At 43.9% G+C, this 14,880-nt stretch overlaps 2 protein-coding genes across 3 annotated transcripts; both read left to right on the plus strand.

The window, feature by feature from the left end:
* Nucleotides 1-258: 258 nt before the first annotated feature.
* On the plus strand, nucleotides 259-1,766 carry LOC126980312 (U-scoloptoxin(01)-Er1a-like). The gene is made up of 2 exons (XM_050830057.1): nucleotides 259-420; nucleotides 1,317-1,766. The coding sequence occupies exon 2, from the start codon at nucleotides 1,326-1,328 to the stop codon at nucleotides 1,701-1,703; it is 378 nt and encodes a 125-aa protein (XP_050686014.1). The 5' UTR covers nucleotides 259-420; nucleotides 1,317-1,325; the 3' UTR covers nucleotides 1,704-1,766.
* Nucleotides 1,767-10,578: 8,812 nt separating this feature from the next.
* Nucleotides 10,579-13,343, plus strand: LOC126980313 (U-scoloptoxin(01)-Cw1a-like). Of its 2 annotated transcripts, none has more exons than XM_050830058.1 (2): nucleotides 10,579-10,600; nucleotides 12,875-13,343. In XM_050830058.1, exon 2 carries the CDS (start codon nucleotides 12,888-12,890, stop codon nucleotides 13,263-13,265), a length of 378 nt encoding a protein of 125 aa, XP_050686015.1. In that variant the 5' UTR covers nucleotides 10,579-10,600; nucleotides 12,875-12,887; the 3' UTR covers nucleotides 13,266-13,343. The 2 variants fall into 2 exon arrangements, with proteins under 2 accessions (XP_050686015.1, XP_050686016.1); XM_050830059.1 differs by lacking the exon at nucleotides 10,579-10,600 and adding an exon at nucleotides 10,605-10,722.
* The last annotated feature ends 1,537 nt before the right edge of the window (nucleotides 13,344-14,880 follow it).

The following is a 14,880-nucleotide window of genomic DNA, read 5'->3' on the forward strand; positions in this document are numbered from 1 at the left end:
TCCTCTCCTTGTTCTTGCTATTGTTCTCCTTTCTCCTCCTCCTCTTCCTCCTTCAATTCCTTTCTCTTCTTCCATATCCACCTCCCTTGTCCTCGTCTTTCGGTTTCTCTCATCACGTCCACTTGCGTCCACTCCTTTCCACAATGACTCGGCACTTCAATCACTCATGGACACCAGCTATACAGAGGGAATGATAATGAAGCCTCAAGATGATCTATGACACCTGGGCCTGAGAGGAGGAGGCTGAGGTGCACTCCTGAAGCTGAGGCAGGTAGAAAGGAGACAGGTGGGCGGACAGGTGGGAGGGAACATCACCTGTGGGCTGAAGATGACCCGCCTCCCTCTCTTCGCCCTCTCCTGAAGGTATATAAAGCGGCAGGCGACCTTTCCCTCCGTCAGTTCACTCCGGATCGTCTGCCAGTGAGTAGCATGGCGCATCTCCCTCTCTTTCCCTTCTTCTCCTTTCCCCCTCACGACCTCCCTCGGGGCCTGACGGGGAGGACCAGACTTGGGTGCCGTGATGTGCGACCAAAGCCTAGGAACACTGCACTACTGACGATAGACGCGGACTGCCCTCCCTCTCCTTTCCCCCTCACGACCCATTCCCTCGGGGCATGACGGGGAGGGCCAGACTTGGGTGCCGTGATGTGCGACCAGCGGCTAGGGGCACTGCACTGCTGACGAAGACGTGGACTGCTGGTGAGATTTGACTAACGAGTCGTGGATCATTATGCTGACTGTGGAATGACGCGACCTGCTGCTGAGTGCTGGCTTATGCAAATGCTGACTCATTAACGACGCGGATTGCTACTGCTGACGATGATTGGCTGACGATAAGTGCCTTGTTCTATGTGGTGCGGTGAGACTGACTTAGGATGTGGAATGTTCTGTTGGCCCGGACGTATGAAGGAAGTGGATTACTCTTACTGACTGACAAAGGAGGACGTGGACTGCCGCTGGTGGTGCTGGTAATACATGACAAGACAGTGAGTTTGCTTCTGGTGAGTGACAAGGCAAAGTGTTGGCCCCAGTGACTGACAAAGGAGGTGGATCATTGTTGCTTCTTCTGCTTCTGACTGACGAGACAATGAGCGTCGCTTCTGATGACTTAAGCAGAATGTGGGGTATTGCTTCTTGTACCAGACAGAGCATATCAATACCTGCTGGTGCTTCTGACAAAGGACATGGATCGTTACTGATTGAGAGAACATGGACTGATTGATTGCTTCTGATCACCGCTGCCGCCGATTGACTGATGACAAGGTTCCTGAGGCCCGGCTGATGTCTAATGAAGCTCCTCTCCCGCCGCCCCGCAGCTCAGCAACATGAAGGTCCTCGCCGCCCTGCTGTGCCTCGCCGCCGCCGCCTCCGCCAGGATGGCCTACAGGTTCTCCGACGGCTACCTCGACATCCTCGGCGCGGAGCCCGTCCAGAACTTCGAATGCCTGGGCCGATCCTACGGCTACTACGCCGACGTGGCCACCGACTGCCGGGTGTTCCACGTGTGTCTGCCCATCACCGACGACGCGGGCGAGGTGGCGGAGACGGCGCACTTCTCCTTCTTCTGCGGCAACCAGACGGTGTTCAGCCAGGAGTCTCTCACCTGCGCCCACCCTGAAGAGGCCTTCCCCTGCGCCGAGGCCGAGACGCTCTACGAACTCTCCAACGCTGACTTCGGCGTCATCCCCGAAGAGAACCAGTAACCCGCCCGACGCTCCTCGTGTACAGCTTGTATATTACACTAATAAAACAGCGCTTTTGTATTCCTCGCCCGCGTCTCATAATGATCCTGGTGAAGGTGGGCGGCAAGGCTGCGGCCACGCTTATCTCTCTGTCTGTCTGTCTGTCTGTCCTTGGCCTTCAGTATGTTTTTCTAAGTCCTCGTCTTGTCTCTATTTGCCTTTTTATGACTTAATCTGTTTGTTTACACCTCTCTTTCTCTCTCTGTCTTTCTGTGTCTGTCTGTCTGTCTGTCGTGTTTAGTATAGTTTTTATCAGTCCGTCTTTTTCTATCTGCCTGTCTGTGCTTGTCTGTCCCTTGTCTGCATGCCTGTCTGTTTGACTATGTGTGTCTGTCAATCTCTCTCTCTCTCTCTCTCTCTCTCTCTCTCTCTCTCTCTCTCTCTCTCTCTCTCTCTCTCTCTCTCTCTCTCTCAACCTGGTGGGTAAAAAGCCCTGAAGGTCCTAAGGAAAATATTGCCCAACCTTTTCCTCCTCCTCCTCCTCCTCCTCCTCCTCCTCCTCCATACCTCCTTTCACATTCCTCATACCTTTCACTTATCTTCTTCCTTCACTCCCTTTGCACTCCTTCCTTTCTTTCCTCATTACATTTTCTTATCTTCTCCATGCTTTATTTCCTTAACCTTTTACTCTCTCTTTCTCTCTGCCTCTCTTTCTTTCTCTCCATCTCATTATCCTATATCGAGAAGAGGAGAAAGAGGAGGAGAAGCAGAAGGAAAAGGAGAAAGGAAGACAAAAGGTAAAGAAGAAAACGCTGAAGAGGAAAGAATAAATGTTTTGTCTTCTTCTTCTTCTTCTTCTTCCTTCTCTTTCTCCTTTAACTCATCCTTCTCCTCCTCCTCGTCGTCCTCTACCTCTTCCTCCTCCTCCTCCTTTTCTTCCTCATCTACCTCCTCTTCCTCTTCTTCTGTCTCTACTACTACCTCCTCCTCCTCCTCCTTCACGTCCTTCTCCTTCTCCTCCTCCTCCTCTTGAGCCTCCTCCTTGTCGTCGTCCTCCACCTCCTCCTCCTTTTCTTCCTCAACTACCTCCTTCTCTTCTTCTGTCTCTACCTCCTCCTCCTCCTCCTCCTCCCACCTAGTTAAGGGTACTGATCACCTGAGAATCCACGGGGTAAAGTATCATCTCCAAGTCACGTTCCTTAATTATGTAAAGTATCGAGACATCTTTTTTCTCTCCCCAGCGAAGGTCACCTGAGCTTGGAAATTGGCGAGGGGGACGCGTGGGTGCTTGGCTTGCATACCTGGTGAGAAGGGAAGGAAAGAGAAAGGAAGGGAGGGAGGGAATGATGAAAGGGGAAGGGAAGGTAAATAGAGAGGGAATTGAGAGAGGGATTGAGTGAGAATATGGAAGAAGAGAGATATACGATGAAAAAGGGAAAACAGTAAAGAAAAAACGAGGGAACTAAAAGGGATTGAGAGAATGGAGAGAGAGAGGGGGAGGGGGGAATGAATGGAGGGAATGGAAGAAGAGAGGAATACAATGAAGGAGACGAGGAAAAGAGTAAATGAAAGTGAAAAAAGAGAGGGATGGAGGAATGGAAAGGGTGAGGGAGGGAATTATGGGATGAAAAATACAGAAAAAAAGAGTAGAGTGAAGTAAAAGGAAGGGACGAAGGTAATGGAAGAGGTGAGGTATGGAAAAATAAATGGATAAAGAGTAAGGGAAAGGAAGAAGAAGGGAATGAGTAAGAAAGAGGGATGAAGGGAACGGAGGGAGTGAGGCATGGGAAGAAAAATAAGGGAAAAAGAATGAAGGAAAGTAAAATAAAGGAGGAATTGAGGAAGGAAAAAGGAGTAGAGGGAATGAAAGAAAAGATAAAAGGGATGAAGGGAACGGAGGGAGTGTGGTATGGGAAGAAAGATAAGGGAAAAAGAAAGAAGGCAAGTAAAATAAAGGAGGAATTGAGGGAGGAAAAAGGAGTAGAGGGAATGAAAGAAAAGATATAAGACGCAGAAGAGAAAAGAATGAAGGAAAGTGAAATAAAGGAGGAATTGAGGAAGGAAAAAGGAGTAGAGGGAATAAAAGAAAAGATATATGACGCAGAAGAGAAAAGAATGAAGGAAAGTAAAATAAAGGAGAGATTGAGGAAGGAAAAAGGAGTAGAGGGAATAAAAGAAAAGATATAAGACGCAGAAGAGAAACAGGAGTAAGGGAGAGTAAAAGGGATGCATTGAGAAAGAGTAAGGGAGTAAAAGGAGTGGAAGAAAAGAGATGCAGGACGATGAGGAAGGAAAAAGGAGTAAGAGAAAATAAAAAGGGAGGATTAAGTAAGAGGAAAGAATGAGAGAATAAAAGGGAAAAAGGGGAAAAAAGTAAAAGGGAAGGAAAAGGGATAGAAGGGAATGGAAGAAGTAAGATATAGGAGGAAAGAAAAGGGAAAAGAGTAAATGAAAGTAAAAGTAAGGGATGAGAGGAGGAGGTGCAGGGGCGCCGAAAATGGAAAGTGTGGCAAAGGTAATTTTTATAACTGGAATTTACTGGAAGGAGTCAAGGTATGGTCTGTCTGTCTGTCTGTTTGTTTGTTTGTCTGTCTGCCTTTATCTTTTAACTAATCAGCCATTTATTCATTTATTCATTCATTCTGTGTCTGTCTGTCTCCTTTTTCTTCTCCTATCTCTAATCCTTTTATCTTACATTCTTTCTTCTAACTATTATACAACTACGTATTTCTTTCTTATTTTTCTTACATTTTTTCCCTATTAATATTACTTTTTTCCTTTTTTTTCTTATATAGTTTTTCTTCTTACTATTACTACTATTTTTCCTTTTCTTCTTATATATTTTCTTCTTTTTTCCTTTTTTTTCTTATAGTTTTTCACTCATTTCATTCATTCACAGCTACTCATCAACCGTCCCTATGATTCCACGGCCTTCATCCCTTCTCCCCTCCTCACCCCACGCCTTTCACACAGCACACCTCCGCCTCCTCAGCCACACAGGACAGCCCACCTATACTCGACCTCAGCCAGACACGGAATCCGGAAAAGAATGGGTGGTAATGCTAGGTGATAGATAGATTGCATAAGACTTGACGGCGATGGTATAGGAGGAAGGGGACGTGAAGGATGGAGGTAAATGGAGTCGGCGTAGCAGGAACAGCGGCTACATAGGAAAGATGAGAAGCTGAAGAACAAGAAGACAAAGAAGAAGAAGGAAGTACGGCTGCAAACAAATGGAGACAAATGGAGACGGCGTAGCAGGAACAGCGACTCCGTTTGACAGATGAGAAACTGAAGAAGAAGAAACAGAAGACAACGAAGAGAAAAAGAAGTAAGGCTGCAATCAAATGGAGACAAATGAGGCGGCATAGCAGGAACAACAACCTCACATAGATAATGAGAAAAGCTGAAGAAGAACAAGCAAAAGAAGACGAAGAAAAGAAGAAGTAGCGTCACAACCAATTATCTGTTCCACTCTCTCATAGGAACATACAATAACTGGCTGGCATAGGAGCACATACTAATCCTAACGTAAAATCGAATAACAGAAGAACAAGGAACATTTAGGGACGTATTCCAAAGACATTTCGGCGCCCAAGCACATACATTTGACAAGGCTATTGTAGGGGTTGGTAGTTTTCCCGATTTCCGAAGTCATTTTTGGACTTGGGAAATCGCTAACGTGAGAAGCGAAAGCGATAGAGAATACCGGCCTTTGATTTTGCTACGACATATGCACAGTTGTGACCCTCTTAGTACCGCCTTAACATCTACCACACCGAGACAATCACAAACGGAAACAGTCATGCAAGAAGAGAGAACCAAATTTCCTTATCGACCCTTGCAAATCATTGACGCGAGAGGAGGAAGCGTTTAAGAACACCAACCTATGATACTGCTAAGACTCCATATTTGCAACCCTCTTAACATCTGCCACACCGAGACAATCACTTAAGGAAACAGTCATGCAAGAAGAGAGAACCAAATTTCCTTATCGACCCTTGCAAATCATTGACGCGAGAGGAGGAAGCGTTTAAGAATACCAACCTATGATACTGCTAAGACTCCACAGTTGCAACCCCCTTGGTACCGCTTTAGCATCTGCCACACCGAGACAATCACTTAACCCGTCTGCTGCGATTGCAACGGATTCGGCTTTCACTGGTAGCCTGGTAATATATAGTCCCAGGTCTTTCTCCGTCTCTGTGGTGGATAGTGGAGTGTTTCCCATGTGGTATTGGTATGCTGGATATCCTCTCCCAAGGTGCAGGACTTTACATTTTTCTTCATTGAATTGTAGCACCCACTTTTTGTTCCATTCCTGTAGCTTGGTGATGTCTTCTTGTAGGAAATCCGCGGTCAAGGGGTTAAGGAAACGGTTATACAAGAAGAGAGAACCAAACCCGCCTTTAAACTTGCTCTCTCCTCGCCAGAACGCAAAGTCAGCATCGTTCTCAGTGGCCTGTGAACACTCAAACACAAAAATCTCAAGCACGAAGGCACTTTACACGCAAGAGGGCGACAGTAGCGCAAATAAGGAGACAGGTTCGCAGGTTACATAAAGGTGACCAAGACTTCTCTGAGGAATTTGGCGAGTAGGGTGCGAGCGATGAACACAGAAATGAAATAATATGAGTAAAACAAAACCATCAGTGAGGAAAGTGTGACCCAGACTTCTCTTACAGGAATATAGTGAGTTGGGAAGAGCGATACACATATACATTTAGTGATAATGATATATATAAACATGGAAATTTAGCGATAAAAACATAAAAATAAACAGTAACTCAACGATAGAAATAAACATAGAAATAAACTTATAAATTTAGCGATAAACATAGAAATTCAGCGTTAGAAAAGAAGAATAGATAGAGACATAAAGATAAGAACGTAGGAAGGGACAGGGAAGGGAAAGAAGGCAAAAGAATAGGAATAGGAAGGGAGAGATTAGGAAAGAGAAGATGAATGAAGAGATAAAAGGGTGAAGAGAGGAACGTAGGAAAGGATAGGGAAGGAAGAGTAACAGAGAGACAGGCGAGTCTAGGAAGGGAGGGGGTAGGTGACTAGAAACAAAGGAGGTAGGAAAGGAAAAGGGATGAAGAGAGAGAGAGACGGATGAAGAGACAGAGGGACAGAAGGACAGGGACAAGGAAGGAGAAATGAAGAACCGTAAGTCAGGTCCTTTCTCCCCCTTTGTGAATGTTCCTATCCCCCGAGGCAGGTGAGGGGTATAGTAATCACAGGTGAGACGGATGGCCTACGCGCGCTAATGAGGGGTTGCCTGGAGCCTCAGCAGACCGCCCTCACCTTGCGCCCAGAACAGGAAGCTGCGTGCGTATGGCTGTGTGGACGCCCGACCTTGACGCAGAAAAAAAATAAAGATAAAGAAGATAAATGGAAAATAAGAAACAAAATGCAATATAGTAAAAATAGACTTAAAATAACAAAAATAAGATAAAAAAGATGAAAATAGAGAAAAAAAACTAAATTCATCACCAAAGAAATAAATAAGCAAATAAATAAGAAAAAAAAGAAAATAAACCAAAAAAATGAAAATGGAAATAAACAAATAAAATCAGATGAAACTAAAAATAAAAAAATAGAATATGGGAAAAGAAAAAAAGAAAAGAGGAAGAATAAGATAATGTGCTAAGAGGGAAAGTGAAAGGATAGTGAAAAAAAGGGGAGTAAAAAAAGGACGGAAGAAGAAAAATAAAAAGGATACGTAAGAAAATTGATTAAAAGATACATATTGATAAGTGAATGCCCGACCTTGCCCCCTCCTCCCCCCCCACACAAAAAAAAAAAAGAAAAAAAAAAAAGAAAGGAAAACTAGGACAACACATACTCGAAAAAAAAAAGTTGATGATGAAAATGAAAAAAAGGAGAAAGTAAAGGAATTCCCTCCCCTAAAAGAGAGAGAGAGAGAGAGAGAGAGAGAGAGAGAGAGAGTTTGAATAATTTATCAAGAAAAATGAAAAACGATGACTGGAGAAATTTAATTGAAGGGATAAAAGGAAGCGAAAAGAACGGGAATAGGAAGGGAAAGTGAGGGGATATAAAACGTAAAAATAACGGTAAAAAGATGAGAAAAGGGAAAGGAAATGTACCGTTAAAGACTACTGACTGAATAAAAAAAGTTACAAGGGGAAGTGACGAAAAAAAAAAGACGAGGGCGAAAAAAAAAGCAATAGAAAAAAAGAAAAGAGAAAAAAGACGAGAGTAAACATGAGGAAGAAAAACGAAAAAGAGAAAATTAGCAATACCCCCCAAAAAAATGAAAGGAGAAAAAAGGAGAGTAAATGAGAGAAAAAAGCAATACCCCAAAATAAAAAAAAAATAAAAAAAGAGTAAACAAGCGGTAAAAAAAAAAAAAAAAAAAAAAAAAAGGGAAGCAGGAGTCAGGGGAACGAAAGTAAAAGTGAATCAGCAGGTAGGTTAAGAAGAGGTGCTAAGAGGTTACAGGTATAGGTGAAGGAACGGTGCGGAGGGCAGGTGTGAAGGGGCAGGTGTGGAGGGGCAGGTGTGGAAGGAATTAAAGGGAGCGAGAGGTTAAGGAGGAGAGTGGGAGGGAGAGAAGGAGGTGGAATAGATATTGGAGGAAAAATAAGTATGGGTTACGGGAGGGAAGAGGAGGAAAATAATACAGAGGAGAGGGAAAACAAGGATGGAGGAGGAGATTACGAATATGTTGGATAAGTGAAGGGGAGCGAAAGGTTAAGGAGGAGAGTGGGATGGAAAGAAGGAGGTGAAATAGATACTGGAGGGAAAATAAGTATAGGTTAGAGACGTGAAGGGGAAGATAATATAGAGAAGAAGGAAAACAAGGATAGGGAAGGAAACAAATCATGGGTTAGATAAATGAAAGGGAAGATGCTATTATAGAGGAGAGGGAAAGAAGGAGGTGCAATAGATACTGGAGGAAAATAAGTATGGGTTAGAGGAGGGAAGAGGAGGAAGATAATAAAGAGAAGAGGGAAAACAAGGGTAGCGAAGGAAACAAATGATGGGTTAGATAAATGAAAGGGAAGATGCTATTATAGAGGAGAGGGAAAGGAGGTGAAATAGATACTGGAGGAAAAATAAGTATGGGTTAGAGGAAGGAAGAGGAGGAAGATAATAAAGAAAAGAGGGAATACAAGGACAGTGAAGGAAACAAATGATGGGTTAGATAAATGAAGGGGAAGGTGGAATTATAGAAGAGAGAGATATAAGGAGGTGGAATATGGTTTAGAGGAGGGAAGAGGAGGAAGATAATAAAGAAAAGAGGGAATACAAGGACAGTGAAGGAAACAAATGGGTTAGATAAATGAAGGGGAAGGTTGAATTATAGAAGAGAGGGATATAAGGTGGTGGAAAAGATACTAGACTCGAGGAAAGTTTCATCGTTATCCTCTTCCTCCTCCTCCTCCTCCTTTCTCGTATTCATCCTCGTACTCGCCTAAGTCCTCCTCCTCCTCCTCCTCCTCCTCCTTCTCATCCCAAAGAAAACGGAGATACGGCGTGAGGAAAGGGCAAAATAGGCGGTTGAGCTTCCCACATATTTCAATTAATCCGTTTCCTAGCGTCGTTGCGTCTGTCTGTTGGTCTGTAATTTGTCGCCGCGTGAGAAGGTTGGGATAGTTCAGCCTCATCTGGTATGATTATATTTGCCATTATTTTTTTTACTTCATTTTTTTTGCGGCATTTTCAACTTTATTTTTTTTCTTGGGTTGGTTTTGTTCTCGTCTCTTCCGTGTGTGAGCCTGTTTGCACGCACACACACACATACACAACTTTCTCACAATACACATTTACATCTCTTCTAACCTACATTATTTTTTTTTTTGATGTTCCGCCTCCTCTTCTTCTCCGTTCTTCTTTATTTTCTTCCTCCTCGTTATATTCTTTTCTTCTCCTCTTACTCATCAATTTTTCCTTCTCCATACATTCTTATTCATCTCTTTCTCCTCTTTCTCGTCTTTCTTTCTTCTCCCACATACATTTTTCTTCGTCTCATCCTCTTTCTCCTCGTTCTTCTTCTTTCTCCTTCAAACATTTTTTTTCGTCTCCTTTTCCTCTTTGACCTTTTATCCTTCTCCTCCTCCTCCTCCTTTTCACCTTAGTTTTTCTTCTCTCCTTTCTCTTCCTCGTCCTTCAGTTTTTCATCTTTATATCCTCCTCATTCCCTTCTTGTCATCCTTATCCTCCTCTTCATCCTCCTCCTCCTCCTTTCTCACATTTATTCTTGTACTCTTCTTCTTCGTCCTCCTCCTCCTCCTCATCCCACAATAAGTAGAGAAGATACGAAGGTGGAGGAGGAGGAGGAGGGGGAGGAGGACGAAAAATACCAGTTGGAACAAGATACAAGGAAGGAAAGGCATTAAGACATTCTCATATCAAAGGGAAGACGAAGAGACGAAGGTGGAGGAGGAGGAGGAGGAGGAGGAGGAGGAGTTGGAGGAGGAGAACGTGGACGAGGAGAGGCAACAGCAGGAGGAGAAAAGTCTAAAAAAAAAGTAAAGCTAATAAAAAAAAGAAGGGGAAACAAATGCGCATATCCCCCTTTAAGAACACATTCGTCACCCTCCCTGGCTATTCCGTCACCCACGTCACCCATAGAATCGTAACGGGCATGCAGGCGGAAGTCACAGGTGGAGGGGGGATCAGGGGAAGAGAGGAAGAGGGGGGGGGGGGGGGAGACAAGGCGAAGGGAGGTAAAAGGGTGGAAAAAAATAGAGGAAAGGAAGAAGAGAGGCAGAAAAAAAAGTATTTGTTTGGGGGAATGTATTGGGGGGACTTTAAACACAGAATACCGAGGACGATTCTCTCTCTCCCTCTCCCTCTCTCTCTCTCTCTCTCTCTCCCTCTCTTCCTCTAGGTATAAAAGGGGCACTGACGGTTCTTACCTTCGTCAGTTCACCCCCGAGCGTCTTCCTGTGAGTAGTGCCTTCTCCTCCTCCTCCTCCCTCTCCCCCTCTCTCTCTCCCTCTCTTCCTCTAGGTATAAAAGGGGCATTGACGGTCCTTGCCTTCGTCATTTTACCCCCGAGCGTCTTCCTGTGAGTAGTGCCATCTCCTCCTCCTCCTCCTCCTTTCACGACTCACGCCCTCGGCCTTCACGACTTGCGCGGCCTCCAAACTCTTCCCAGGGATTCACTTTCTCCGCTCATCTTCATAGTCGTCTTCTTTGTTCTTTTTTCTTCTTTCGTCTTTAGCCTTTTTCTTCTTCAATGAGTTTTTTTTTCGTTTCCTTTACTTTTCATTCCTTCTCTGCTTGTTTCAATTCTTCATAGTCGTCATCTTTGTTCCTTTTTTTTTCTTTTTACGTTTTTAGTATTTTTTTCTTCTTTAGTGAGTCTGTCTTACTACTCCTTTCTTACTGTCTTTTTTTTCTTTTCTGCTTGCTAATTCATAGTCTCCATAGTCTTTTTTTTTCTTTCCCTTTTAGTTTTTTTTCTTCGATGTTTTCTTTCTTCTGGTTCCTTCTTTCTCTTTTCTTTCCTTCTTTACCTGCTTATTCTTATTCCTCATAGTTGTCTTTGTTTTTTCTTTTCCTTTTTATCGTTTTTCTTCAATGTCTTCTCTTTTCCACTTACTTATCTGTTTTCTTTCCTTCTCTTCTGTTTTTTCCTCCTCTTCTTTTCCTCTTCTCTCAGGTTTACGCTTCTTTTCATACTCATCTATTTTCATTTTTTATTCTTATATTTTGCTTAATTTTTCGATTTGTATTAATAATTTTTGTCTTTTCTTTTTATTTTCAAACTCTGCTCATCCTTTTTTTGTTTTTCCTCTACTTTTTACCTTTTTTTCCATTTCTATACAATCATGATCTTCTTTTTCTTCTTCTTCTTTATTTTCTTGTTTTCCCTTTTCTTCTTCTTCGCACCTTCCTCAAAAAAAAGAAAAGGTTCCCACGCTCCCTCATATGCACAAACAAACGAACAAACAATCCGCGAGCCGCACACACTCCCTAATTACGCTCATCTGTGTGTGTGTGTGTGTGTGTGTGTGTGTGTGTGTGTGTGTGTGTGTGTGTGTGTATACGTTTCTGTTTTTACCATCCAGTGAGTATGTAATTAGAATGTACGAAACAAAAGAAACGAAGATAAAAGAAAAAACAAAACAAAACATAATGATCAAAATAATAGAGTAAATAGCAATAGAGATAAATATGGAGCCACCAAACCAAGAGAAACAAAAAAGAAAGTAATAAAACAACAAGAAAATCAACTCGCAATATATATTTACAACTCTTCTAGCATACATCCTCCTTCTCTTCCTCCTCCTCCTCCTCCTCTCCCTCGTCTTCTTTTCTCTCTCCATACATCCTTTTTCCACCTCATCTTCCTCGTTTCTTTTCCTTCTCCATATATTCTTCTTCATTCTGTTTTCCTTTTCCATACATTCTTTTCCATCTCTTCTTCCTCGTTCCTTTTCCTTCTCCATACATTCTTTTTCATTCTTTTTTCCTTCCTCATACATTCTGCTCCATCTCCTCTTCCTCGTTCGTTTTTCTTCTCCACACATTCTCCTTCATTACTATTGGTTCCCTTTTTCTTCTCCATACTCTCTTCTTCATCATCATCAGTTACCTGTCTTAACGAGCTAATAACAAAGGAATAAATTATGCGCCTGGACAGAGTGAATACCCGACGATGACTGATTAACCTGTGAAAGACAATACCGCTGATTTGTGAGCCTTCAATGCCTTCAAGTGTAAACATCGGAGGCCTTTGAAGTAATGAAAGAATGAAAGGAGATGTATGTGTGCGAGATAGATAAACAGATAGGTAGATATAGGTAGCTAGATAGAGAGAGGGAGAGAAAGAGAGAAAGTCGCCCTCGTGTCCGCTAATATGGTAATGATGAGAGGCGCTGAGTCCATGAGATCCGGCTATTGAGTCTTATTTAGCAAACTCTTGAGAGGTCACGGGTCATCTAAGCCTAAGGGATCGGTATTAAGTCCTGATTATGAGTCAAAAAAAGTCAACGGGGTCATCTCCTTACGGGTTTAGGTATTGTGTCTTATTTAACTGTCTTTAGAGGTCAAGGGTCATCTGAAGTGTTTGGCGTCCAGGGTGGCTGAAGAGGCTGCACGTGCTACCTCCTACCTGTGACGTGATTTCCAAGGCATTCACACACGAGGCCTTTCATCCCGTTATCGCGTGTTTACCTGCACTAACCTAACGACTCCTTCCTCCCCCATGCCAGACCACCAGACAACATGAAGGTCCTCGCCGCCCTGCTGTGCCTCGCCGCCGCCGCCTCCGCCAGGATGGCCTACCGCTTCTCTGACGGCTACCTCGACATCCTCGGCGCCGAACCTGTTCAGAACTTCGACTGCGTGGGTCGCCCCTACGGCTACTACGCCGACGTGCCCACCGACTGCCGGGTGTTCCACGTGTGTCTGCCCATCACCGACGACGCGGGCGAGGTGGCGGAGACGGCGCACTTCTCCTTCTTCTGCGGCAACCAGACGGTGTTCAGCCAGGAGTCTCTTACCTGCGCCCACCCCCAGGAGGCGTTCCCCTGCGCCGAGGCCGAGACGCTCTACGACCTCTCGAATGCCGACTTCGGCAAAATTCCCGAAGAAAACGTATAAACAGACCCTTTGCTTCTCTCCTCCCTCGTCCTCGTCCTCTGTACAACGCTGAGCCATATTAAAAGTATATGTTGATAAGTCTGACTGTTTGTACCCCGCACGCGCCCTCCCCGGCACTGTGGTCGCTGGTGTGTCTTGACGAGTCTCTGCGACTGACATTGACCAGTCTTGGGACTGGGTAATGTAAGTAGACTAGTCTCCTCACGTCTTGTTTCCATGACCCGACGTCCTCTTCCCGGTGCTGCAGGAGCGATGGGTCTCGTATCAACAGGTGAGTGGCTGCCTCATCACCATAGAATTTGCTGAGTCCTGTGGTATGTATCTCCGCTATTCTGCTTGATAACAAACATTTTTCTTGGTTACACCTTGGTTGTAGAGAATTATTTTTGAATTGTCGTCCGCAAATGTAATGCACTCTGCATTGTATGCTAAAGGAAATAAAACGTCGCTTTGGTTATAAAATCAATCGCGTTTTTTGAAAATATAGAAAACCCAGGAAATAAAACTAATAAAAAAAGTATCTGTAGGGTACCATGATGGAGGAGAAAAAAAAATTCAATGCGTTAGAAATAGTAATCTTAGGTTGCTAAAAATGTCACGCCCTGAGTAAAAAGAGTATGTTTTTGCGTCTATGTTTGTGCGAGGGAGACAGAGAAAGAGAAGGAGATAATTTCGTTGCCCTGTCGCTGCCCCCCCCCCCCCAAAAAAAAAAAAGACCAATGAATAAAAAGGAAAGAAAACGGAAAAAAAGCCCCCTAAAAGATCGAGTGAAGATGAAAACACTGAACGAAGAATGACTTAGGCAAACATTCCTCCACAGCCTCGCCTAATGCAGCACTACGGTAAACACGTGCACGCAAGACTACCTCAATACAACAGACAACTTCATTATTCGGAGACGGGCTTTCCAATACCTTTGCTTCTTAAGACATTTCTCTTGCTTGTACTTCGTCCTTGTCCTCCTTCTCCAGCTTCGCATTTTCTCCCTCCTTTTGAAATAAGAAGAATCCAATACCTCTGGGTCTTTAAATCTTGTTCCGGCTGTTTTTTTCTTGTCCTCGTCCTCATCCTCGTCCTCCTCTTCCTCCTCCTCCTTTCGGAAAATAAAGTCTAATAGTTTTGCTTCTTTAAATCTTTACTTGTTCGTGCTTGTATTTCTCGTCCTCGCCTTCGTTCTCTACTTTCGTTTCTTCTCCGTCCTTTCGAAATGAGAATAGTCTAATACCTTTCCTTCCTAAAACCTTGTTCCTGTTGCTGTTCTCGCCCTCCTTCTCTTCCTCCTTCGCCTCTTTCCCAGTCTAACACCTTTGCTTTTTGCTTCTATTGCTGCTTCTTCTCGTCCTCATCTTCATTCTCCATCTGCATATCTCTTTCGAAATAAGAATAGTACAAAGATGCATGTGATGAGGAAATGCCACCCGATGCACCAACCTTCTCTCCTCATAACGTCCCCGAAGATTACACTCCGACCTTCGCCACTTAACTTTTCTGGCTCGGCTCATCACTCGGAAATAATCATTGGGGTCAAGTTTCTTCCGGCTAAAAAGTTTCCATTTTCACTTCTTAAAGGTCTTGGCCGAGGCGCCGTTTTTTGTTGGCTCGCATTTCAATGGGG

Source organism: Eriocheir sinensis, chromosome 44 (assembly GCF_024679095.1).
Source record: "Eriocheir sinensis breed Jianghai 21 chromosome 44, ASM2467909v1, whole genome shotgun sequence".
Classification (NCBI taxonomy): Eukaryota; Metazoa; Arthropoda; class Malacostraca; order Decapoda; family Varunidae; genus Eriocheir; species Eriocheir sinensis.